The 24,347-nt window shown below is 36.2% G+C and overlaps 1 protein-coding gene and 1 long non-coding RNA gene across 4 annotated transcripts in view; one reads left to right on the forward strand and one right to left on the reverse strand.

The window, feature by feature from the left end:
* LOC138810510 (uncharacterized) overlaps window positions 1–11,720 on the reverse strand; it is a 35,983-nt gene extending 24,263 nt beyond the window's left edge. The window contains exon 1 of the long non-coding RNA XR_011367147.1: window positions 11,561–11,720. This is a non-coding gene — a long non-coding RNA (uncharacterized lncRNA). The remainder of the gene's footprint in view (window positions 1–11,560) is intronic.
* LOC138810508 (tandem C2 domains nuclear protein) overlaps window positions 1–24,347 on the forward strand; it is a 38,060-nt gene that overhangs the window by 5,858 nt on the left and 7,855 nt on the right. For all 3 annotated transcript variants that reach the window (XM_069997719.1, XM_069997721.1, XM_069997720.1), the window contains exons 3-11: window positions 114–273; window positions 1,406–1,519; window positions 3,653–3,886; window positions 11,450–11,617; window positions 14,247–14,338; window positions 16,166–16,241; window positions 16,775–16,875; window positions 17,255–17,371; window positions 20,686–20,877. In XM_069997719.1, the coding sequence (XP_069853820.1) occupies window positions 1,453–1,519; window positions 3,653–3,886; window positions 11,450–11,617; window positions 14,247–14,338; window positions 16,166–16,241; window positions 16,775–16,875; window positions 17,255–17,371; window positions 20,686–20,877 (1,047 nt within the window). In that variant the 5' untranslated portion in view covers window positions 114–273; window positions 1,406–1,452. The remainder of the gene's footprint in view (window positions 1–113; window positions 274–1,405; window positions 1,520–3,652; window positions 3,887–11,449; window positions 11,618–14,246; window positions 14,339–16,165; window positions 16,242–16,774; window positions 16,876–17,254; window positions 17,372–20,685; window positions 20,878–24,347) is intronic.

The raw sequence follows: 24,347 nt of genomic DNA on the forward strand, positions 1-24,347 counted from the left end.
AAGCCTTAGGGGAAATTTGACCACTGAGTAGTTGTCCATGTTTGTTTTATAATGTCATTGTGATTTTCTTGGAAAACTTTTAGAAATGTTTAATATGTTGTAATCTATTACAGATACTGTTTTAGTACCTCATGTGATGAATGCTCAGCCAATCAGAGCCTCACAAAGTTAACTCCTGGGTCCTCCTGCCACATATTTTAAAGATTACTACTTACATACTTATGGATGAAATTATCTGATTGGAATTTATTTCAGAATAACCCAAAGGACAGGGTAAGTGGGGAGGTGGTGATGAAATAAGATTTGCTATGACTTGATAATTGTTTAATCTGGATAATTTGAGTTTCATGATCCTGTATTCTTTTGCATATGTTTGAAATTTACTACAAAAATGAATGTAGGGGCTGGGTTCTGTCCCTGAGCTCTTTTGCTCAAGGCTAATGCTCTACCACTTGGAATCGTAGCACCACTTCCAGTTTTTGAGAGATTAATTAGAGATAATGGGGACTTGGGGACTTTTCTGCCCAGGCTAGCTTCAAACCACAATCACCACATCTTAGCCTCTTGAGTAGCTAGGATTACAGGCAAGAGTCACAAGTGTCTGGCTCTGCAACATGCTTTAAGCTTTTAATTAAAGTAGTATGGGTTTAAATACAGATTTAAGTGGGTATAAATGAAGAGAATACATTTGGAACAAAGACACTGAATCCAGGGTGGAAATTAGACATAAAGTTTGTATATACCTCTTATTCCTGGTAAGTGTAAAACTTGCTCCTTTCAATTGCATTGTGTCTCATTAGTATTGTCTATCTGTATGAGACACGTTTTTGTTTAGTTGATTGGTTTTTGTGTGTGTGTGTGCTGGTTCTGGGACTTGAACTCAGGATGTTAGCTCTGCCCCTTGAGCTTTTTTGCTCAATGGTAGTGCTCTGCCACTTGAGCCATACAGTTCCACTTCTGGCTTTTTGTTAGTTAATTGGTGAGATGAGTTTCATGGACTTCCCTATCATAAAGTGTGTAAATATCTGTTTATTGGCCCTAATACAGGACTTTAGATTATCAAAATAATTGGTCTTGTGAAAATGAATTTTTTTCTTGAACTTTTTATGTGTGTCTGATTTTCTTTCAAATTTTAGATGCAGAATTAGGTATATCAAACGTGTTGATGGGATTTTTTCCAGGTTTTAACATTGAAATTTCTTGTTGGGTAATTTTTAAGCATTCCATTTTTAATAACTTACAAGGATCTAAATGTTATATAAAATTATATTTGGGAACAGTATTTTCCTTCTTAAATCTTCAGAGCTCAAATTATATATTACAAAAATAGATAATGTAATTTATTTAGTGGTATCTAATGACCTCAAGCATAATGGTTTTAATTTGCTTTCTGTTCTGTCAACAGGTTGATATTAAAATTGAAAGTTTATTGGATATTAGAAATTGAATGTAATGGCAACAGAATTTATCAAGAGTTGTTGTAGAGGATGTCTCTATGGTGAAACAGAAAAGCAGAAGAGTAAGTTTTGATTTCAGTGCACATTTACTTAGTGCCTTTGTTTGTGGCATTTTGTATTATAAAGATAAATTAGGGGTTGAGCACCATAGTTCAAGTCTGTAAGCCTAGCTACTTGTGAAGCAGAGATTGTAAGGTCACAGTTTGAGGCCAATTTAGGTAAAAGTTCATGAGATTCCATCTCAACAAATGACTTTATATAGTGGTGCATACCTGACATTCCAGTGACACAGGGAAGTATAAGTAGAAAGATGAAGGTCTAGGCTAGCCTGGAAATGAATCAAGACTTTACCTCAAAAGAAAAAGAAATAAAAAAAAGAGGAGCTTTAGTTATGGATCAAGTGGTGGAGCATCTACCAAATATGAGGCCCTGAATTCAGTTCCCCAACCCCCCCAAAAAAATTAGGAATATTTTCTAAGTTTGTTGGAGGGATAGAAATAAGGCATACTAGGTTAGTATTCTAGAACTCACAAATCCTGTGGTGCATAGTGAAAAGACAGAAGTCAACCCAAAAGACACACAGGACATCAACATAACTATAAAGAAAATGGAAAGAAGATTTGCCACGGAAGCCTGAATAGGATATTAGCAGAAGAAAGTAAGAGAATGGACAGGTATATGGAATAATGGATACATATAGGAAGAGAGGTGTGTTAAGGGGACAAAATGTACTCTGACAAATGTTTTGGTATAGAAACAAATATTCAATTTATGTCTATAGTACATTTCTATGTACTATATAATACATATATGTACTTTTTCAAGTGAGGAAGAAGCCCATAAATTTATTAAGATCCACATTTCTCAATCTCTAGAGATTTTGTTAATGCTCTAGGGTTATGATTGGAACCTTATTTTTCTTTGGATCTTGTATTTCTTAGTCTACAAAACTTCCTAGTATATTTGAGCATGAAGGTGTATTAGTGGATTTTCTGATGCCACTACACAGACTGGACAAATTTTTATGAAAAGAGGTTTATTTTAGCTTCAGTTATGGAGGTCCAAGCCAAGCAGCAGGATATAGTGATGGCCTTTTTGCTGGTAAAGCCGTAAAGCAGTACACCCTACAGGGCATCATATGGTGAAAACCCAGAATGAACATGTGTGTCTATGTCTCTGTCCAGCATTCAATGGTGAGGACTCCACTCCTATGGTGTTATCTAATCTTATTAATGCCACAAAGGCCCCACCTATGAACACATATTTGGTTTAAGTTTCCACCCTCTTACAATGAAGATTAAACTTGAACACAGGAAGTTCTAAGAGACACTCTCAAATCACATCTAGTCTATATTAGAAAGCTTTTTTTTTCACATTAAAACATTTCATAATAAGCCATGCTGGTGGTAGTTCATGCCTGTAATCCTAGCTACTCAGGAGGCTGAGATCTGAGCTGAGGATCACATTCAAAGCCTGCTCAGGCAGGACGTCTGTGAGACTCCTATCTCCAGTTAACTACCAGAAAACTGGAAGTGGTGCTGTGGCTCAAGAGCTAGAGCACTAGCCTTGAGCTGAACAGCTCAGGAACAGTGCCTAGGCCCAGGGTTCAAGCCCCACCACTGAAATAAAAAGTCATAAATTCCTATACTGTAGTAATTGCATTTATTCACCCTACAAATAATACTAGGTTTACATGGTGTTGGTCTATTACCTTCTCTTTTCACTTGTGCAGTTTAGGAACCTATGTCATTTTAGAGAGAAATGGGACATTTAAAGTGCTACCATAATATTTTGATGTAGTATATGAGACCCTTACCTTCTTCTTAGAATTTGTGTACATACTTAAGACTCATATTAACCAGATATACTGATAACAAAAATTTCTAACTTGAAAGTATTTTAAGTTAACTAAAAAAATTTTTTTTCCTCAGTAAACACTGGTGGAAGTAAGACTCATTAAAACAGCTTTATCATTCTGATAAAAAAAATACAAATGTACTTTGACAAAGTGTATTAATTGCTCTAATATTGGCTGGCAAAAATTACAGAAACATTTGATAGGACCCATAGGTAGTTTCTGCATCAGAATTTCTTAAAGAATGATTAAAATAGTACCAAAGAATTCTAGGTTTAAACTGTTATGTGTAACCATATGCATATTTATGACTTTTTCTTTTCTTTTTCCTTTTGTGTAGTTTCTGTGGGAAGAGACTTTGAAGTATCAGTCTCAAATACCCCAAGAACTGCTATCTGTGTACCTCCATTGGCCGCTACTTCTGTAAAGCCCCAGGTTGGCTGTACTGAGGACTACTTGCTCTCCAGGTTACCATCTGATGGCAAAGACGTACCATTTGTGGTGCCCAAGTTTAAGTTATCTTATATTCAGCCCAGGACACAAGGACCTCATCCACCTCTGGAAGAACTTGAAGGTAAACAATAAAGTGGTAGGATTTAAAAATCAACAAACAGGGCTGGGAAGGTGGCTCAGTGGTAGAGCACTTGCCTTGCATGCTCAAGGCCCTGGATTCGATTCCTTAGCACCACATAAGATAAAAAAAGCCGGAAGTGGCGCTGTAGCTCAAGTGGTAGAGCGCTAGCCTTGAGCTGAAGAGCTGAGGGACAGCGCCCAGGCCCAGAGTTCAGGCCCCACGACCGGACCCAAAAAAAAACAAAAAACAAAACAAAACAACAACAACAAAATCAACAAACTACATTTAAATGTTGTTTATATATATCTTGAATCTGAAATTTTTGTTTTGTTTTGTTTTGCTAGTCCTGGGACTTGAACTCAGGACCTGTGCACTGTCCCTGAGCTTCTTTTGCTCAAGGCTATAGCACTCTACCACTTGAGCCACAGTGCCACTTCTGGCTTTTTCTGTGTATGTGGTACTGAGGGATCAAACCCAGGGCTTCATGCCTGCAAGGCAATCACTCTACCATTAAGCCACATTCCAGCCTGAATGTTAAATTTCTATAAAAAGTATAACTTGCTTTTTTATATATCTTTCTGTAGAGGAGCTTATGTCTTGTGGTTTCAAAATATCCCATTATGAAATATGGCCACAATATAACCTATATGTGTATAGGTTTTGCTTTCATGTAAAGGAATAATTACATGCCTTGATCTTCCTTCACACTTTAAGAAAGAAATTTGATCAGTAAACAGAGGAATAGGTATAGCTTCTTATCAGCTATTTTCTAAAACTTGGTGCAATGAGAAATAAGGAAACAAGTAGTTTATCTTTCTACACTAGCCTATATTTCCCAACTAAATGGCTATGTGAAAAAGGTAATTCATTGACTATAGTCTGACATGTTGTAGAGGCCAATGTGCTAATGAGGATAAGAGGAAGGAATATATAACTCTCATTTATTTTCTGTGCTGGTTCTAGGGCTTGAACTTAGGGCCTAGGTGCCATTCCTGAGTCTTTTTTTTTTTTTTTTTTTGCTCAAGGCTGATCTTCTACCACTTGAGCCATAGCTCCACTTTTGGCTTTTTTGGAAGTTAATTGGAGATAAGTGTTTGAACTTTCCCTCTCAGGCTGACTTTGATCTCAATCTCTTCAGTAGGTAGAATTACAGGTATGAGCCACCAGTGCCTGGCAAAGGTATAACCCAATTTGATCTCAAACCCTTGATCCTTCTGCCTCATCCTCCTTGTTGATTATTGGTGTGCACCTTCAAAGCTGGCTGTAGCTCTTATTTAAAAAATAATTTGTGTTAGTGTATTTAAACACTGTCGATTATAGTGGCTTCCCTGTAACTCTCAAAATTAAAAGTTTCAAATATACAGAAAAATGTAAAGATCTTAACAGTGATACCTGTGTGTTCACTTCTTAGATTCATTTATTAACATTTTTACTATACAAGCGCGCGTGTGCGTGTGCGTGCGTGCGTGCGTGCGTGCGTGCGTGCGTGCGTGTGTGTGTGCGTGCGTGTGTGGGGCTTGAACTCAGAGCCTGGATGCTTTCCCTGAGCTACCATTCTTCTTGAGCCACAGTTCCACTTTTGGCTTTTTGGTGGTAGAGATAAAAGAGTCTTCCTGGGCTGCCCTGCTTGGGCTGGCTTCAAATTGCAATCTCAGCCTTGACATTTTAAAGTAAATTGAAGACATCAGTACACTTCCTTGTAATAATAACATATATCTTTATATATGTTATATAAATATATGCTATGTACATACATATTTACTAAAGTTCAGTGATCTTTTTATACATCTTTTGACAACAATCATACACAATGAATTGTCCTAGTGCACACTTGTTGAATGTTATACATTTTTGAATTTCAAATGTATCTTTGTTGAATATTGACATTATACTATACAAATAATATATTGCAATTCTCTGTTAAGACCAGTGCCTCTGTGTTGTCCCTGAGCTTTATTTGCTTAAGGCTAGTGTTCTTCCATTTTGAGCCACTTCTGGTTTTTTGGTGGTTAATTGGAGATAAGGATCTCATGGATTTTTCCTGTTTGTGATCCTCATATCTCAGTCTCATGAGTGCTAGGATAAGGAGCTTGAGCTTGCTCTTTGTTTTCTTTAGATTGTAAATTCATGGTTGCTTGCCCCTATTTTTTCCATTCTGCTTTTAAGCTTAACTAGTGGATATTTTCTTTCAGATATTGCATGTTTCAGTTCTAAAATTCATATATTCATAGGTTTCATTTCTCTTCCAATTTCCCGTTTTTACATTATTGCAAACCTATTTTCTTTCATGTGGTTTATCTTTGCTCATTTCAAACATCTATACATCTAGATTTAGGTACTGTTGACTATCTTTTTTTTTTTTGAGGATGTATTTTCCAGCATCTTTCTATAGCATGTGATTTTCATGTTCTGTAATTTTGTGTTCTGAACATTGATTGTTACGTGGTCAAGACTACATTTGATTACATTAATCTGAGAAGTCATGTTTTCTCTCCTTTCTCTCTGTCCTTCCCTCTCACTCACTCTTTGCCTTTCTCTGTCTTTCTACCAGATGTGTAACTTGGTTGAACTTAAACTACAAATTCAACCCTTGGATGGTTGTTCAGGTATTAGCCATATATTTGAGCCCATTTTCTTTGCAGAATTTGGGACATGCTTCTTTCCAGGATTCTCACCTTTCTTTCCAATGGCTCTGGATGCCTGGTATGCTGTACTATGGTTTATTTGCCAGTTTGCTATTGGAGTGTTATACACCCTGCATGGTGTCAGCTTTGGCTTATACTCAAGCTAAAAATAATCAAAAACAGATAACTTTATACTGTTTCTTTTTTTCCAAGAGTAACTCCTGTCAAAAATCCATACTGTTAGCTGGGTGCTGGTGGCTCACGCCTGTAATCCTAGCTACTCAGGAGGCTGAGATCTGACGATCATGGTTCAAAGCCAGCCCAGGCAGGAAAGTGAGACTTATCTCCAATAAACCACCAGAAAACCAGAAGTAGCTCTGTGGCTCAAGCAGTAAAGTGATCGCCTTGAGCTGAAGAGTGCAGGGACAGTGCCCAAGCCCAGAGTTCAAGCCCTTCAACCTACCTACAAAAAAAAAAACAACCCACAGTTTTTCTAGACTCTGCAGTGCCAATAGGGATTTGTTTGTTTTCTGTTTTTCTCCAGAGTTTATCTCTAAGGGAGGTTCAGTCTAGAGGAAGAGATTTTTCTGTGTGGGTACTGATCCTGGGACTTGAACTCAGGGGTGGGCGCTGTCCCAGGACCTGAGGCAAGCACTCTGCCCTTGAGCCACAGCTTCTGGCTTTTTGGAGGTTAATTGGAAATAAGAGTCCCAAGAACTTTGCTGCCCAGACTGGCTTCCAACTGTGATCCTCAGAGCTCAGCATCCTGGGTAGCCACTGGCATCTGGAGAGATTTTGTTTTGTTTTACTTTACAAAAAGGGAAAGATGGATCTTCCATTTTATTATACACATATCAAGTGTATCTCAAAACAAATTTAAAAGATTCTGGCTTAAAAGGTATGCTAATTCATTTTTTCTTTCATACTTGCTAAAAAGCAAGTTTCATAATCTCTTATTCATATCAAATATTTATGAATGTGTTTTCATATTTATTGTTTTTTAATGGATCTACAGTATTTCATCATATGGATGAGCCATTATTTAATAAATAGTCTATTTCAAGACAACTTATTAGGGTGCTGTGTTTTCCTAATCAGGAAAAAAGTAAGAAATAGCAATATATGGTCATTTTTCTTTTGCTTTTTTCATTATGCTCACTACAAAACAAATTGCATTTGGAGTCAAGTGAATGAGAAATTGGTTATTCTTAAATTAGAGGTCCATCGAAGGTGTTGTGTCACCATCTAGTTTTAATATATTGGAGAAGATTTACTTCAAAAAGTTTAGACTCAAGAAGAAAGCCCTCTTGAAACCTAATCATATATTTGTGTGCATATATGCATTGCATGTGAATGATAGATTGAGATGAAGAAGAAAATTTTGAGAAGATGGACCACTATTGCTGAGGATTAAAATTGTCTCAGGTATTAGAGATTTATTCCTTTGCACTGTTTACTTGTTGATTGTCTGATCCAGTCTGTTTTGATATTAGACTTTAACGCTACCATTTTGTTGTTCTTTATCACATATTTTACTTGTTCATCAGTAGTACATATTCTGAATTTAAAAATTTAAATATGAATTTTTTTATTTTTATTTTGTCAGTCGTGGGGCTTGAACTTTGGGCCTGGGCACTATCCCTTAGCTCTTCAGCTCAAGGAGAGCACTCTACCGCTGGAGCCACAGCACCACTTCCGGTTTTCTGAGTGGTTTATTGAAAATAAGAGTCTCATGGAGTTTCTGACCCAGGCTGGCTTTGAACTGTGATCCTCAGATCTCAGACTCCTGAGTAGTTAGGATTACAGGTGTGAGTCACTCATGCCCGGCTAAATATGAATTTTGAAAGTTGTGCATAGTCAGAAAATTTGCATTACTTACTGCACTGTGGGTTAGTACACTGAGATAAATTTCACCAGAATCTGAAAAATGATACCAGTGTATACCATATAATGGGAAAATTGCAATTGTTTAGTGATTTTTCTAAAGAAAAAATGAAATGAGAAAACTGTATTCTTTTTTAGATGTAAGTTATCAAAGTGGTAAGTTATCTCTGGTATTCCTACTCTTGAGAGTTCTAATGATCAGTGTTATTATGGTTACTGTAACAAAGACTGTCCTAGCAATGTTGTATGCTAGCTACTGAAAAGTTAGAAGTATACAGACAATAGCTCAGGAATCACAGCTTCTTGGCACCCTTCTGCCTCTGTGCTGTTCTTGAATTATATACAGTGGTGTTTGAACCAGGAGGATAATAAATCACATCTCCTCTCAGTATTTTTCTTTTCTGAATTCAATGCAAAATCATCTTATTATTTAGCTTAATTCAGAAAGCATCATTTTATACAGTTCCAATTTAAAGTAGAACAAAAATAATTAAAAGATGACATTGTATGCCTCTGAATTTTTTAATGCCTATATGTTGTTTCCAGTACAACTATTCTCCTTCAAAGGAATTTTGTGAATACCTTTTCCCTTAAGTTGTGAGAAATCATTCACATGTAGGAAAATGTCCTAGCCAGAAACATACAGCTTGGTGATTTGTTGCAGAGTAAAACACCTGTAAGTCATCACCCAGGTAAAGAATAGTGTTACTAGATACTCCAAAGCTCCCCTTTCCTTTTTAGTTATTCAGAGTAATCGGTATCACAATTGTTATCGTTCTCCTGTTTCTTACCACCAAAGCACATATTCCTAAATATTGTACCTTAATATTTTTGTTTTCTAACCTTTATTTAAATGGCCTATTCAGTATGTATTCTTTTTTGTGGGTTATTATTGAACACCCTATTTATGTGTGATATTCATTCAAGTCATTGGTAGTTTTAGTTTGTTTTCATATCTGTACATAATGTATTACAGTAAAAACTGATTCTAGATGGCATACAATACAGTAGTGCTTCTGTGTAGCATATTGTTAGGTATTTTATGCAACAATCCCACACCAATTTTTGTCTGTTTTCCTGTTGATGGTATTTGAGTCTATCAGTTTGGGCCACTATAGAGAGTGATACTCATGACCTTTTTCAGATACTTCTCTAGTGCATGTGTAAAGCAGTTTCAGCTGTGTTTGGAATGGCATTGTAGGTCCACAGGGCATAAATATGTCAGTGTTAGTAGATTTCACCAAACTGTTTTCTACAGTGATTACATCAGAGTTACATTCCCACCAGCAGAATGTAATACTTTATAGTCAACACTTTCTTGTCAACACTTGCTATTATCTGAGTTTTACCCATTCTGCTGAGTGTCTGTCCTTTTACTGATTTATAGTGGTTTTTCATATAGTCTAGATACAAACTGTCAGTTATGTTGTACCATGTGTCTTCTCCCTTGTACTCTCTAAAATAGTATATTTCAACAAACAGAATTTTTTAAGTTATTGAGTAACTTAAACTGGCCCTCCATTGTGTAAGAGCCCTTAGCTAGCCACTTGAGCCATTCCTTCATCTCACAGTGCTCTAGGTCACTTTTAAGATAGAATCTCCCTTTTTGCCTGGGCCAACCTGAAACTACAGTCTTCCTAGCTATGCCTGTTGTTCAGCTGGCATTATGCATGGATCACTACTCCCAGCATATCTGTTGCGATAGATCTCACTAATTTTTGCCCAACCTATCTTTGAACCTTCCTGATCACCACTTTACAAGTAGTTGGAATTGCAAGTATGAACCACTATGCCTGTGATTAATGTGCTCTGTGTTCCATTTTAGAACCTTGTCCTAAGGCAGTGAAAACTGTCTTACATGTCACTTAAATATAGAAGTCTTATAATTTTGCTTATAACATTTAATTTGAACTATCAACCCATGTAATTAATTTTTATTAATATTAAGTGAAACCTTTTTTTCTTTCCACATCAGTATCCAATTGTCTTTAGCACTTGAGTTTCGGTTCATCCTTTCCCTGCTACTGAGCATGGTTACCGAGACCATATATCAGGTGCCCATAAAATGGTATCTCGGGGCTTTCTTTTCTGTTCCATTAATCTGTCTGTTTATCATGATGTCAAAATTCTGTTTTTAACACTCAGAAGAATAAATTTTTCAGTTTTTTGGGGGGGTTGTTTATTTTTTTTTAACTGAAGATTATCTTTTTGGCTATTCTTGGTCCTTAGTCTTTCCATAAATAGTTTCTGTACACGTTTTTGTTACTTGATTTCCAACTTAATTCAACTTTAATTATGATTAAAAAAAAAAAAGAAAAGCCTGTACTTCGAATGATTTCAGTCTTTTCAAATATCACAACTCTTCAGTTTATCTCAGTATGTGGTCAGGGTTTTTTTGTTTTGTTTTTTTTAATTCCAGTACTAGGGCTTGAACTCAGGATCTTGAGCTTTTGCTTGCATTTTTGGTCACAGCTGGTATTCTACCACTTGAGCCATGTACCCACTTCTGGCTTTTTGCTGGTTAATTGGAGATAAGAGTCTCTTAAGTTTGCCTGCCTGCCTTCAAATCTCTTCCCCCACATACCAGCTTCCTGAGTAACTAGTCATCAGTGCTCAGATAGTGTTGGTTTTTGTAAAAGTTGTGTCTTCTTAAAAAGGGTGGATCTAAAAACAAAATATTTTTGTTTAAAAGATGTCTTATAATGTTAAGTTAAAAAATAAGGAAAAGCAATAAAAAGGGGCAAAAATCATGTGTAGAGATGTCACAGTGAAACTCCCTCATTACAAATGTATGTTCACTCAAAAAATAAAAATAAAATAAAAATTCTAAAATTTACCAGACTGTCTTAAGAACAGGATTCCTGGTCCTATCTCACATATAGTAACTTTACACAGAACCTCATAAAAGGATACTGATTTTTTTTCTTTTAGCTATGAAGGGTGTGTGATTTAATGTTACCTGAGACAAAACTTTTTTTCCTTTGCGTGTACCAGGTTTTGGCTTACAACTCTTCTCTAAAGGATATTGTAAAATGTTAGAAACATTTGCTTTCAGGATCTGCCAGAGCATCTTTTGGAGATCGAAAGGCAGAACTTTCCAGTTCATTACAGCATGGTTCCAGCTATGATGTGTACAATCCCTTCTACCTGTATCAGAGCATCTCACCTGACTTGAGCCGGCGCTTCCCTCCTCATTCAGAAGTGACAAGACTGTATGGGTCAGGTATAAAACCTTTTTGTGCTTTTCCTCTGTTTCTCCTTAAAAAATTTAGAAATCAGCCAGGCCCTGGAGGCTCACACTGGAGATCTAAGGATTGCAGTTTGAGGCCAGCCTGAGCAGGAAAGTGAATGAGAGAAGGAAATAAGGGAGACTGATGAAAACAGTGTCATTGATAAAGATGCATTGTACTTGTAACCTGACTTATGAAATTCTAACCTTATGAAATTGTAACCAACTTAATGATATATATATGTATATATTTATTTATTTATTTTTGGCTGGTCATGAGCCTGAACTCTGAGCCCTGGGCATTGTCCCTCAGGTCTTAAGCTTAAGGCAGTGCTCTACCATTTAAGCCACAGCACCACTTCCGGCTTTTTCCGCTTATGTAGTGCTGAGGAATGGAACCCAGGGCCTCATGCATGCAAGGCAAGCACTCTACCACTGAGCCACCTTCCCAGCCCTTAATAAAATCTTTTTAAAAAGAAAAAAGAGCCAGCTACCCGTGGCTCACACCTATAGTCCTAGCTACTCAGTAGGCTGAGATCTGAGGATTGCAGTTCAAAGCTAGCCTGGGCAGGAAAGTCTGTGAGACTCTTATCTCTAGTTAACCACCAGAAAACCAGAAGTGGTGCTGTGGCTCAAGTGGTAGAGCGCTCACCTTGAGCTGAAGAGTGCAGGGACAGCGTGTAAGCCCAGAATTCAAACCCCACAACTGACAAAAAGAAAAAGAAAAAAAGATTAATGCATTGTGTTTGTTGGTAGCTCCAAAATCCATTTTTTCCTATTTTTAAAGTTTTGTTTTTAAGTTATTTTGTGCATATTTTATGTATTAGCTATTCAAGTGAATAAGCTTTTTTCTTCAATCCTAATCGCTTAAATTTAAGAGCTTATAAGGTAATTAGAAATATAGAACTTTCAGTTTCTTATCAGTTATAGGCTATTTTATGTGTTTCCACTTTATAAAATTATCACAACTTTTCAAATTTTTGATACAAATCTGGGTCATTCATATATGTGTGTATGCAGACAGGAGGTAGATACATAGATATCATTCAACCACTGAATTCAGAGTAAGATATTGAATAAAGAAAGAATATTTACTGAGGTGCCTACTCTGTTCTTGAATGTACATTTGGAAGATGGAGTTTGTTTTTCCAAGGATTTTCCAATTTAAAATGTGCTGAGTGCCCATTAAGTAACTGAATTGCACTCAGCACAGAGTACTTATGTACTCTTAGATTATTCGCAAGTGAAAATTTGAGAATATAAACAAAAAAAACTTGTTTATGACTCTAAAAAATGTGTTGTTTCTATTTAGTTGTTTCAAACAAAAATCATTGAAAAATTTTTTAGATTTCACCAGAAAAGTTTATTATGTAGATTTTCATATGACGTATACAATGTGTTCTACTAGGAACTTAGCTTATGATGAAACTCTGTGCTTCATTTTCATTTTCAATTTTTTTTCATTTAGTGGTTGTGGGATATGAACTCAAGGCTTTGTGCTTGTTAAGCAGGTACTCTACCACTTGAAACACACTTCCATCCCTTCTCCAGTTATTTTTCAGATAAGTCTTACTTTTTTGCCCAGGAGAATGTATTAACACTTTCCACCACGTTGGGATACAGGCACATGCCACCATAACCTACTGTTCTTGTTTTTGTTTTTTCTTTTGTCAGTCATAGGGCTTGGACCCGGGACCTGACCTCTGTCCCTGAGCAGTTTTGCTCAAGGCTGATGCTTTACCACTTTGAGCCACAGAGCCACTTCAGTTTTCTTTTTTTTTTTTTTTTTTTGAGTTTTTTTTTTTTTGGGGGGGGGGGTCCGGTCGTGGGGCCTGAACTTCAGGCCTGGGTGCTGTCCCTCAGCTCTTCAGCTCAAGGCTAGCGCTCTACCACTTGAGCCACAGCACCACTTCCAGTTTTTTTCTTTTTGCTTATGTGGTGCTGAGGAATCAAACCAAGGGCCTCAGGCATGCAAGGCAAGCGCTCTACCGCTGATCCAACTTCCCAGCCCCCCACTTCAGTTTTCTAATGGTTAACTGAAGATAAGTCTCACAGACTTTTCTGCCTGGGCTGGCTTTGAACCATGATCCTCAGATTTCAGCCTCCTGAAACAAATTATAAGATTGAGTATTTTTGATAAATTATATAAAGAAGTCAGAATTGATCTTTTTTTTTTCTTTTGGTACTGGGGCTTGAACTCTGGGCCTGGGCTCTGTCCCTGAGCTCTTCAACTCAAGACAAGTGCTCTACAACTTGAGCCACAGCACCGCTTCTGGTTTTCTGGTGGTTTATTGGAGCTAAGAGTCTCACAAACTTTCTTGCCTGGTCTGGCTTTGAACTGGGGGGCCTCAAATCTCAGCCTCCTGAGTGGCTAGGATTACAGGTGTGAGCCATCAACTCCCGGCTTGAAAGGAGGATTTGGGGAACTGTTTTGTTTGGACTAGCCTGGAACCACAGCCCTCCCCATTTCAACCTCCCAGTTCTTGCAAGATTTTTGCCCAGATTGGCCTGGAATCACAGTGCTCCAATCTCTACTTCTCTAATACCCACAGGCATGAGCCATCACTGCTCACCTTATTTTCTTTCCTATAAAAAGCAATACTTTTCTCTTGTCCCTTTGTAGTTTGTGATTTAAGGACCAGCAAGCTTCCTGGTTCCCCTGGGCTAAGCAAATCTATGTTTGATCTTACAAGTTCATCTCAGAGATTCACCCAGGTAAAGTAATATTATTTCAAAACTAAAATTGTGTGATTTTTTTCAAATTAAAAATTCTGAAAGGTGTGAATTACATTAGATATTACAAATCTTCCTGTGAATATATCCATGCTAATATCTGAAGAGTAAACACTTGACATTTTCCAGATGCATTCATTATTTTAAGAAATTCTTAGTTAACTAATAAAAAGTAGTATTTTTCTTTTGTTCATTTTTCAAAAAGTTTATATTTCTCAGTTTGTATGTACATAAGGAATCGTTCGTTATACAGGTAGAATTCAAAATGGTATAGTTAAAAATGGTTATTTAATTTTCCTTATGAAACAAACTATAGTTACTAAGAGTGTTTCTTTTCAGATGTAGTAATTGCTGATGGTTTTTGAAATGGAATTGTGAATTTTCTGATACTTTAAAGATGTTTCATTTTTAGTGCAAATAAACTAAAATTAGTAACTATTATAATTAGGAAACAGATAAGCAAAGTAAAAAAAGAAATCATTGGTATTTCTGTAAATGAAAGCAGGAACGCTCGAAAATGTGTGTGTGTGTGTGCATGTGTTGCTTGTGTGCTCGATACTTGTAGACTTCAATGTGAAAATAAAATGGAAGTGTATTCTAAGTCATTCACAAAAATTCTCACCTGAGATAATTCTTTATAGCATTAATCTTTGAACAAGTATAGAATTGTTTGGAGAGGTTGTTAAAATATACACTGTCAGGCTCCAAATCCAAGTTTTAATTTAGTAACCCAGTGATGTGACCTGAGGGTGCATGTGTGTGCGTGTGTGTGTGCATGTGTGCATGTGTGTGCCAGCATGTGCCAGTCCTGGGGCTTGAACTCAGGGTCTGGGCAATGTCCCCTGAGTTTTTTTCTCAAGGCTAGCACTGCCACAGCTCCACTTCTGGCTTTTTGTTAGTTAATTAGAGAAAAGAATCTCATGAACTTTCCTTCCTGGGCTAGCTTCCAACCATGATCATCAGAGCTCAGCCTCCTGACTGGCTAGGATTATAGTGACAGGTGCCCAGCTGGGACCTAAGTTTTATTTGTACCAACCTCCTAAGTGCTGCTGTGTTTTGATTTTCAATAATGATTTTTAAGTATGAAATTTAAGAAATTACCTGTTAAAAACTAAACCAAAAATAAAGCCTTTTCAGTTTATTATCTTGTAAAATATTTAAGAGTTATCTGTTAACCATGTGCAGAGAAAGCTTTTTATCCCTCTACTATACAAAAGTGAGGGCCAAGCATGGAGGTACATGTTTGTAATCCCAGCTACTTAGGAAGTGGAGATAGGAGGATGGTGATCTGAGGCTGTCACAGGTAAATGATAAGAGCCTATTTGAAAAACAAACTGAAAGCAAAAGAAGGACTGTATGTAGCTTGAGTGGTAGAGGACTTAGCAAGAGCAAGACCTTGAATTTAATCTCCAATACCATAACCAATAATTAACAATATAGTTATAGTGTATGTAATAATATAATAATTATTATGTATGCTATAAATATACATTGTTATATTCTATAATTGTTAATTATATATTATATAATTATAGGTAGTTATTACATTAATAATAACTATGGGGGGCTGGGGAGGTGGCTCAGTGGTAGAGCGCTTGCCTTGCATGCCTGAGGCCCTGGGTTCGATTCCTCAGCACCACATAAGCAAAAAAAAAAACAAAACAAAAAACCTATGATGATGATGATAGTAGGAGGTTCTGACCACTAATACTACCAAAATGATTAGCATGCAGTTTGACAGTAGGGTGATTATTGGGGCATATCAAGTTTGATATGCAATTTTTAACTAAAGGAATTTTTTATTTGTAGAGACATGACTCACTGTCCAGTATACCTAGTAGTTCTTCTTCAAGAAAAAACTCTCAAGGCAGTAACAGAAGCCTAGGTAAGAAATCAATAATCCCATTTTTATAATAAGAGAATTATTTCTACTCAGTAGTAATTAAAAAATTTATTATGTAAAAAGTGATATAAATTACACAATTATATCTATATTGGTGGTATTAACAGCACGTGCATAGTCTGTTTAGATTATCCATTTCTCAGTGTTCAGACATGAGTGACTCTTTTTAAAAAATGAAGCATTAAATATCCTTTGTTTATTTTAAAGTATATGAATGAACTTCCAGAATCATGTGGTTTTAAGGCCTTATAAATGTTATTTGGGAAGCTTTTTTAGAGTTTTAACTTAAATTCTTCACCCTACATCTGCTTATATTTTTAAGCCATGTACCTTGTATACTGTATTTTATCCATGTCACTTCAATAAAAACATAGAAATGTGTTTTTGTTTATTAAATTGAGAACTTTAAAAAATAATTGTTACATTTTTTCAACAGTGCTCTTAAAATTGGGTTGTATCAAAGGTTAATTGGGTCAAGGGATTGATTATTGAAATCTTTGTCTTTTCACATTCAGATACAATTACTCTATCAGGAGATGAAAGAGATGTTGGGAGATTGAATGTGAGATTGTTTTATAATTCTTCAGTAGATCAGATCTGGATCACAGTTCTCCAGGTAAATTGGAATAGTTAACACCAACCCTTATTGCAAAATTGAGTCTTTACTCCTGTAAATAGCTCTTGTTGCCCTCTTTTGGGGAAAGAGCCCTTCCCCAGAAGAACTGACATCAAAATTTAAGAAGGTAGTTGCATCTAAGAAAACAAATCTGTGGTATGGGTGATGTTTTAACTTTAAGAAGGAAATTGAGTAAATCTATAATGCTTGATGTCAAAAATATTTCAATGTAGATGAAGTACATGAATGTACATGAACTCTTACAATTAAAATAGCTAAAAGTTAGTTTGAAAACTTGCCTAATGTCTTTAACTCAAATCAAATATTAGTATTTGCCAGTGTCTTTTGTAAAATTTAAACTTTACTTTAAAATTTTCAGTGTAGGGATTTATGCTGGCCTGCTAGTTATGGAGATGCTCCCACCATCTGTGTAAAAGGAGTTCTAACATTGTCCAAGCCAGTGCATTTCAAGTCCTTGGCTAAGGAGGCTTCCAATGTAAGTGGCTGTTTGTATTTGAGTTTCTTTTCTGCTTTCCTCATGTATTGGATTTATCTGTGTAAAGCATAAAAGTGAAAAAAAAAAGGTTTTATTTAGGGAAACTAAAAATGATGTACTTTTGCTTTTATGCAGTTCTTGCTTTTTTTAAAATTTTTTTATTGTAAAGATACTGTACAGAGGGTTACAGTTACATGAGCAAGGTAATGAGTACACTTCCTATTGAGCATTGTTACCCCCTCCATTGTTTTCCCCCTACCATCCCTTCTCTCCCTACCAGTTCTTGCTTTTTAAAGATAATTTTGCAACCTCCCTCCAAATTTAATATTTTATTGTTTACTATTAAGGTGTATTTAAAATTTTGAATCACTAGAACATATATAAAGAATATTACCAGTAACTAAGAAGCCTATTATTCTTGTATAAAAAGAAAAAAAATGGCTGGATGCCATTCCAGTGGCATCTCCTAGCTACTCAGGAGACTGAGATCTGAGGATCACAGTTCAAAGCCAGCCCAGGCAGGAAGGTCCATGAGACTCTCATCTCCAATTAACCACCAAAAAGTGGAACTTTGGTTCAAGTGGTAGAGCTCTAACCCTGAGCACAAAAGCTCAGGGACAGTGCCCAGGCCCTGAGCTCAAGCCCCAAGACTGGCACAAAAAGGAAAAGAAAAAAAGTCTGCATTTTCATCTTCTCTTGCCCCTAATGCACTTGGGCTTTAAAAATAATTATACACTTGAAATTAATCTCTTTTAAGTTCTTCCAGTTATTATAATTGGAGGACTTAAAATCCTGAGTTTTATTTTATCCATTCTTGTTTTCACATAAATTTAAATAGATGTTTATTGTTGCCCTTTGGTATGTGCAAATAAAAAGGTATGTTGTAAAAGAACATATTGTTTTAAAATGAACAAATTTTTTTTTTTTGGTGGTAAGGTGGGGGGGGGGGGAAGCTCTGGTCAGGGGGACTGAACTCTGAGCCTGGGCGCTGTCCCTCAGCTCTTCAGCTCAAGGCTAGCGCTCTACCACTTGAGCCACAGCGCCACTTCCGGCTTTTTTCTTTTTGCTTATGTGGTGCTGAGGAATCAAACCCAGGGCCTCATGCATGCAAGGCAAGCGCTCTACCACTGAGCCACCTTCCCAGCCCAAAATGAACAGATTTGAATAATAAACATGAAAAAATTGCTCTCACTTTAACATAGAAACACAAATTCAGATTACATAAGGTACTTTCTCTTCTTTTCCATGTTAGAATTAGGAAATATTTTATAAATATAGAGCTTACAAGTTTCTGGAAAATTTTTTGATATACACATCAAACCCATAAAATACTTTTTGTTGCTGTTACTTTTTTTTGCTGGTCCAGGGGCTTGAACTCTGGGCCTGAGCTTCTTTTGCTCAGGGCTAGCATTCTACCACTTGAACCATAGCGCCACTTCTGGCTTTTTCTGAATAGTTTATTGGAGATAAGAGTCTCACAGACTTTCCTGCAGAGGCTGGCTTCAAACTGCAATTGTCAGATCTCAGCATCCTGAGTAGCTAGGACTATAGACATGAGCCACTGCCACCCAGCTTAATATTTGTTGGTTTTTAAATTTTATTATTTTTATACTATGTGAAAACATAGTAATTCTACTTGGATTCTGCTCCATGGAAATAATCTAGAATGCAAATAGGAACATATATAAAATATTCTTGGTAGTTTTGTTCACAATGGAAAAGTTGAAAACAATTTAACCTCTCACAGAGGACTGATTGGGAGATCTGATGGTGTATATATATGTATTCATTTGCTAGAGTTCCTGTAAAAACAGAACTATACTTTTTTTTTCAAACAAAGAAATTTTGGGCTGAGGTTGTAGCTCAGTGATATGGTACTTACCTATCATCTGTGAACCCCTGGTTTTAATTCCCATACTAGAAGAAGAGGAAAGGACAGAAATACATCTTTCACAGTTTCAGAAGTCTAAAATTGAGGTGTTAACAGTGTTGGTTCCATGCCTGTCTCCTGTGTTTATGACAACCAATAATTCTTGGCACTCCTCATTTCTTGGCTTGTATAAACCTAACTCTAGTCTCTTCTTCCATCTTTCCATGGCCTTCTTCCTAGTCTTTTCTCTTCACATAGTCATCTTCTTACAAAGACACTAATAAGAGATCTGCCCTGTTCCAGTATTAACTTGGGCACCCTTATCCTCAGTGATCCTGTTTCCAAGGGAGCTCACATTCTGAGGAGTTAGAAGCTAAGACTTCAGCATGTCTTTTTGGAAATATGACTCTATGTGATGGAACACTAAGCAGCTATGAATTCTTCCTATTTAGGGAGAACTTTTAAGGAATTGGAAAAATGCTGTTAATAAATGGAAAACGGTAAAAAAATCAAAATTGTGTATCAGAATCTTGCTTTATGAAAATACATATCATAGAAAGACTAGGTAGAATTAAATTTTAACTCTGGTTAAAATCTGAACACTCAAGTATAAACACTTTGTGAATTTAAGCATTTTTACTTTTTGATTTTCAAATAAAACTAAGGTAACAGGGAAAGTTAGGAATAAATGTTATTAATGTTAAAACCTGTTAAAAATTCTTTTTATTTTTCAAACAAATGTGAAAAATCTGCAGTAAAGTACATTTGCTTAATCTATAAGATTTTAATATGTTTATGTGTTGTACTGGTATGGTCATATAATCTTCAGGGTTTAAAAGAAAAAGCTTACTGTATGGGAGACAATTGTGACTGTGCAGACATGAGCATTTATAAGAGTGAAAAGTTAGGCCCAGTAGCCAAAATAATTGGCCATTTACATTTTCTTTTCAGAAAGAGGCACTAAAGTTTGAAAGAAAGAAGTACATAGCAGAGTCTAGTATTCTTTATAATGAAAGAAATAATTCTAGGCTTTTTGTGTGACTGTTAGATGCTAGATACCAAGTGCTCCGCATTTGAAATTAGCACACATTATTCTCATCAAGTATTCTCATTAACTGTTGAAAAATCATGGTGAATAACAGGAAAGATAACTTAGAACCAAAATGAAAAAGTAGACTTATTTTCAAAAAGAGAAAACTGATTCTGATAAGCCTGGTGTTGAGATTAATCTGAATTCCTAAATAATTGTAAGATTAAATTGTGATGTTAAAGAAGGTAGTATTCAGGATAACTATGGAAAAAGAAGTAATAGACATTGTTTTTATTTACATTAAAAATATATTTGTTGTTTTTGTGAAAAAGACTAGGTATTCTTTTCCTGAATTAAAAAATACTATTTTATAATGGCAAACATACATTTTATGTTTTCTTGTTTCTTTTTAAGGTTATTGAATTTATGGAAACTTTTGTATTTTCTATTAAACTACAAAATTTGCAAACTGTGAGACTGGTATTTAAGATTCAAACCCAGACTCCCAGAAAGAAAACCATTGGAGAATGTTCCCTATCACTCAGAACTCTTAGTACACAGGAAATGGATTACTGTTTGGATATTATACCACCTTCAAAGATTTCTGTAAGTGATAATAGTCTGCAGTGTCATAACTACTTCCTATTTAAGAATGGTTTAATATATAGATTCTTGTTTGTTGGAAAATAACTGGAAAATTATGGACTATTAGAGGATTAGAAAAGTGCCTGGCTAGAATGGAAGTTTTTACAGCTAATGTTTTTAGTGAAAAATATAAATTAATATATATATATATATATATGTTGTGTGTGTTCTATATGGTTTTTTTGTTTTGTTTTGCCAGTCATGGGGCTTGAACTTGGGGCCTGAGCACGGTCCATGTCAAGGCTAGTGCTCTACTACTTTGAACCACAGCACTACTTATGGTTTTCTGGTAGTCAGTTGGAGATAATCTCATGGACTTTCTTGTCCAGGCTGACTTTGAACCCTGATCCTCGGATCTCAGCTTCCTGAGTAACTAAGATTACAAGCATAAGCCACTGGCACCCAGCTAAATTGAATTTTGTTCTATATATTTCATTATTTTTTGATACCTGATACTTGCTTCTTTCAGCTAACCAGCCAAGCATTGTTATTAAAGTATTTAGAGGGCTGGGAAGGTGGCTCAGTGGTAGACCGCTTGCCTTGCATGCATGAGGCCCTGAGTTCGATTCCTCAGCACCACATAAGCAAAAAGAAAAAAAGCTGGAAGTGGCGCTGTAGCTCAAGTGGTAGAGTGCTAGCCTTGAGCTGAAGAGCTGAGGGACAGCACCCAGGCCCAGAGTTCAGGCCCCACAACTGGACCCAAAAAATAAAAAAATAAAATATTTAGAAATCCCTAATGGTTGATAACATGTGTCATGATGACATTTATAGATGTCAATTACAATTTTTATATGATCAAACATAAATGTGCTTTTTGAATTATATAGGATTCATTATACCTCTTCCAGTAATATTTAGGATGACTTGAAATGCTCTTAACCCTGGGGATCACCTGGGAACCCAACCCAATAAAATTAAGATTTCTTGTAATTTCTTGTAGTTTTCAAAAGCTTTTCAGATGATTCTAATGTGTAATCTAGTTTAAGAACCACCAAATTGGTGGAGAAATTGGAGACTTAAAAACAAAAACAAAAAAAAACACTAAAAATTACTATATCTGGTCAGAAGAGTTGAACTTTGTGTGTGTGTATATATTTGGTTTTTTGCCAGATGAAGGGCTTGAACTCAAGGCCTGAGCTGTCCCTGAGCTTTTGCTCAAGGCTAGCTCTGTACTACCTGAGCCACAGTTTCATTTCCAACTTTTTAGTAGTTAATTGGAGATGAGAGTCTCAAAGACTTTCCTGAATTCAGCAGAAGTGAAGATATTTTCTGAGAAATGGAAACATAAATGGAGACTTTACATGAGTGATTATAGCCAGATTTCATCTGACATTTTAATCTGTCAGAAGTCTTATAAGCAACCTGTATATCTACTGAATGCCAGTTATGAGGGATACAAGATTGATATCTTGAAAGAAGAACATTTGGACTTTTCTGAACCAGTGAATATATGTTACTAAATGTTGATGTTTTATATTATTGGCTAAGGCATATGCATTGTTTCATGTGAGAAAGTAGATATTCTAATTGAAGGAACATTGAAGTAACTACACTTATATACCCATCAACAGTGACAGCTGTTCACCGTGAATATTGATTTAGAGCTAATACTTTTTCTCAATAGAATTCTTGACTTGACCAATAGTGATGTGTTTGCTTCAGAGCTTAAATTTTTGCGTTGAATGATATGAAAGAGGCCAAGTTTGCCTGAAGAAATAGCTGACCTTTATAAGGATTTACCTAATGGCTGACTCATTGCTAAGTGACTTAAGTCTGTGCTCTGTCATCCCTGATATGGAGCACTTGTCTGAGTCCTTCCAGCTTGTCGTTAAAGAGTCACATCTGTCTCTAGGGTCAGCTCTCTGAACTCTGCCGTGCAGTATCACCCTAAAGAGAGCCTCTCAAGCACGACCAGATGATGTTTTTCTTTAATTACGCTTCATATTTCTCTCCCTTCTCTCTTTCTCCCTCCCTTCTCTATCTCTCTTCTCTCCTCTCTTCTTTCTCTCTTTTCTCTCCTTTCTCCTCTCTTCTCTCAGATCTCTGCCTTTTAAGTAGCTAGGATTATAGATGTAGGCCACCAATGCCTGGCAAAATATTTCATTTTTAATAATCCTCGGAAAGCTAATGAAGTTTTCTTCCCAAAATGAGGCATGATTCAGGAGCAGAAATCATATCTTCTGCCTTCCTCACTTTTGTGCTCATTAAATGCAGTAAATATATATTTGCCCTTTGGAATTTTTAAGTTTTAAGTGATTATGAAATTAAAACTGGGTATATGTGTTGGTACATGCCTGTACTCCCAGCACTTAGAGGTTAATGTAAGAGGACTGTGGGTTCAAGGTTGGCTTGCATTACATAGGAAGACCCTGTCTTAGAAAACAAAACGAGGGGCTAGAAGCTTGGCTCAATAGTAGAGCACCTGTCCTAGTAAGTACAAGGCCCTGTGTTCAAACCTTAGTACAAAATTATTTTTTTTAAAGATACAAAGCCAGGTGCCAGTGGCTCATGCCTATAATCCTAGCTACTCAGGAGGCTGAGATATGAAGATTCTGGTTCAAAGCCAGCCTGGGCAGGAAAGTCCATGAGACTCTTATCTCTAATTTAAAGAAACAAAAACAAAAACTAGAAAACTGACAGTGGCACTGTGGCTCAAGTGGTAGAGCGCTCACCTTGAGCTGAAGAGTGCAGTGACAGCACCCAAGCCCAGAGTTCAGGCCCCACAACCGACAAATAAATAAGTAAAAATAAAAAAGATACAGTGTGATGACACACAGCTATGGTCTCAGCTACTTAGGAGAGAAATAGGAAGATTACAGTATGAGGCCAACCAATACAAAGTGAGCAAGACCCTACCTGAAAAACAAACTTAAAAACCCTATTACTGCCAAAAAGAGAAAAGAAACCTACTTCGAGTAGTTTTTAATTATTTGAATTAATGTCCTGGAACATAAAGTAGATTTGTAAAATAATTTTGGAAAGTAGAAAGATGGTGGCAAACCATTACCAAAGGTTGCTTTGTTTTGTAAGAGTGAACCGTACCAATTATTAACAATAAGGAAAATTTGCCATTGTTAGGTCTTTTTATAAGTGTTTAAGCATGGGTATAAAATAATAGCAAAAAACCATAAAGCTATGGTTTTAACTGTGTTTTGTACAAAATAAATATCTTTTTTAATATCTCGATTTAAATGCCAAAGGCTTTGTTGCCTAAGCTGGCCTCAAATTCTCAAGCTTCCTACCCACACAGAAAATTTTCCTTTTTTTGGTGAGCAAAGATTTTACTTTATATATGGCTATCAAATAGTTGATAAGTAAAGTTACTCATCCACTCTAATTTAGATTAAGCATCAACTCACTTACTAGAAGTCAGCCTTTCTTTTATCATCATTTTATACTTTTCCAAGAAGGCATCAACCCAACAGTTCAGA

This window comes from Dipodomys merriami, unplaced genomic scaffold, assembly GCF_024711535.1.
Source record: "Dipodomys merriami isolate MVZ:Mamm:240054 unplaced genomic scaffold, mDipMer1.0.p SCAF_50, whole genome shotgun sequence".
NCBI lineage: Eukaryota > Metazoa > Chordata > Mammalia > Rodentia > Heteromyidae > Dipodomys > Dipodomys merriami.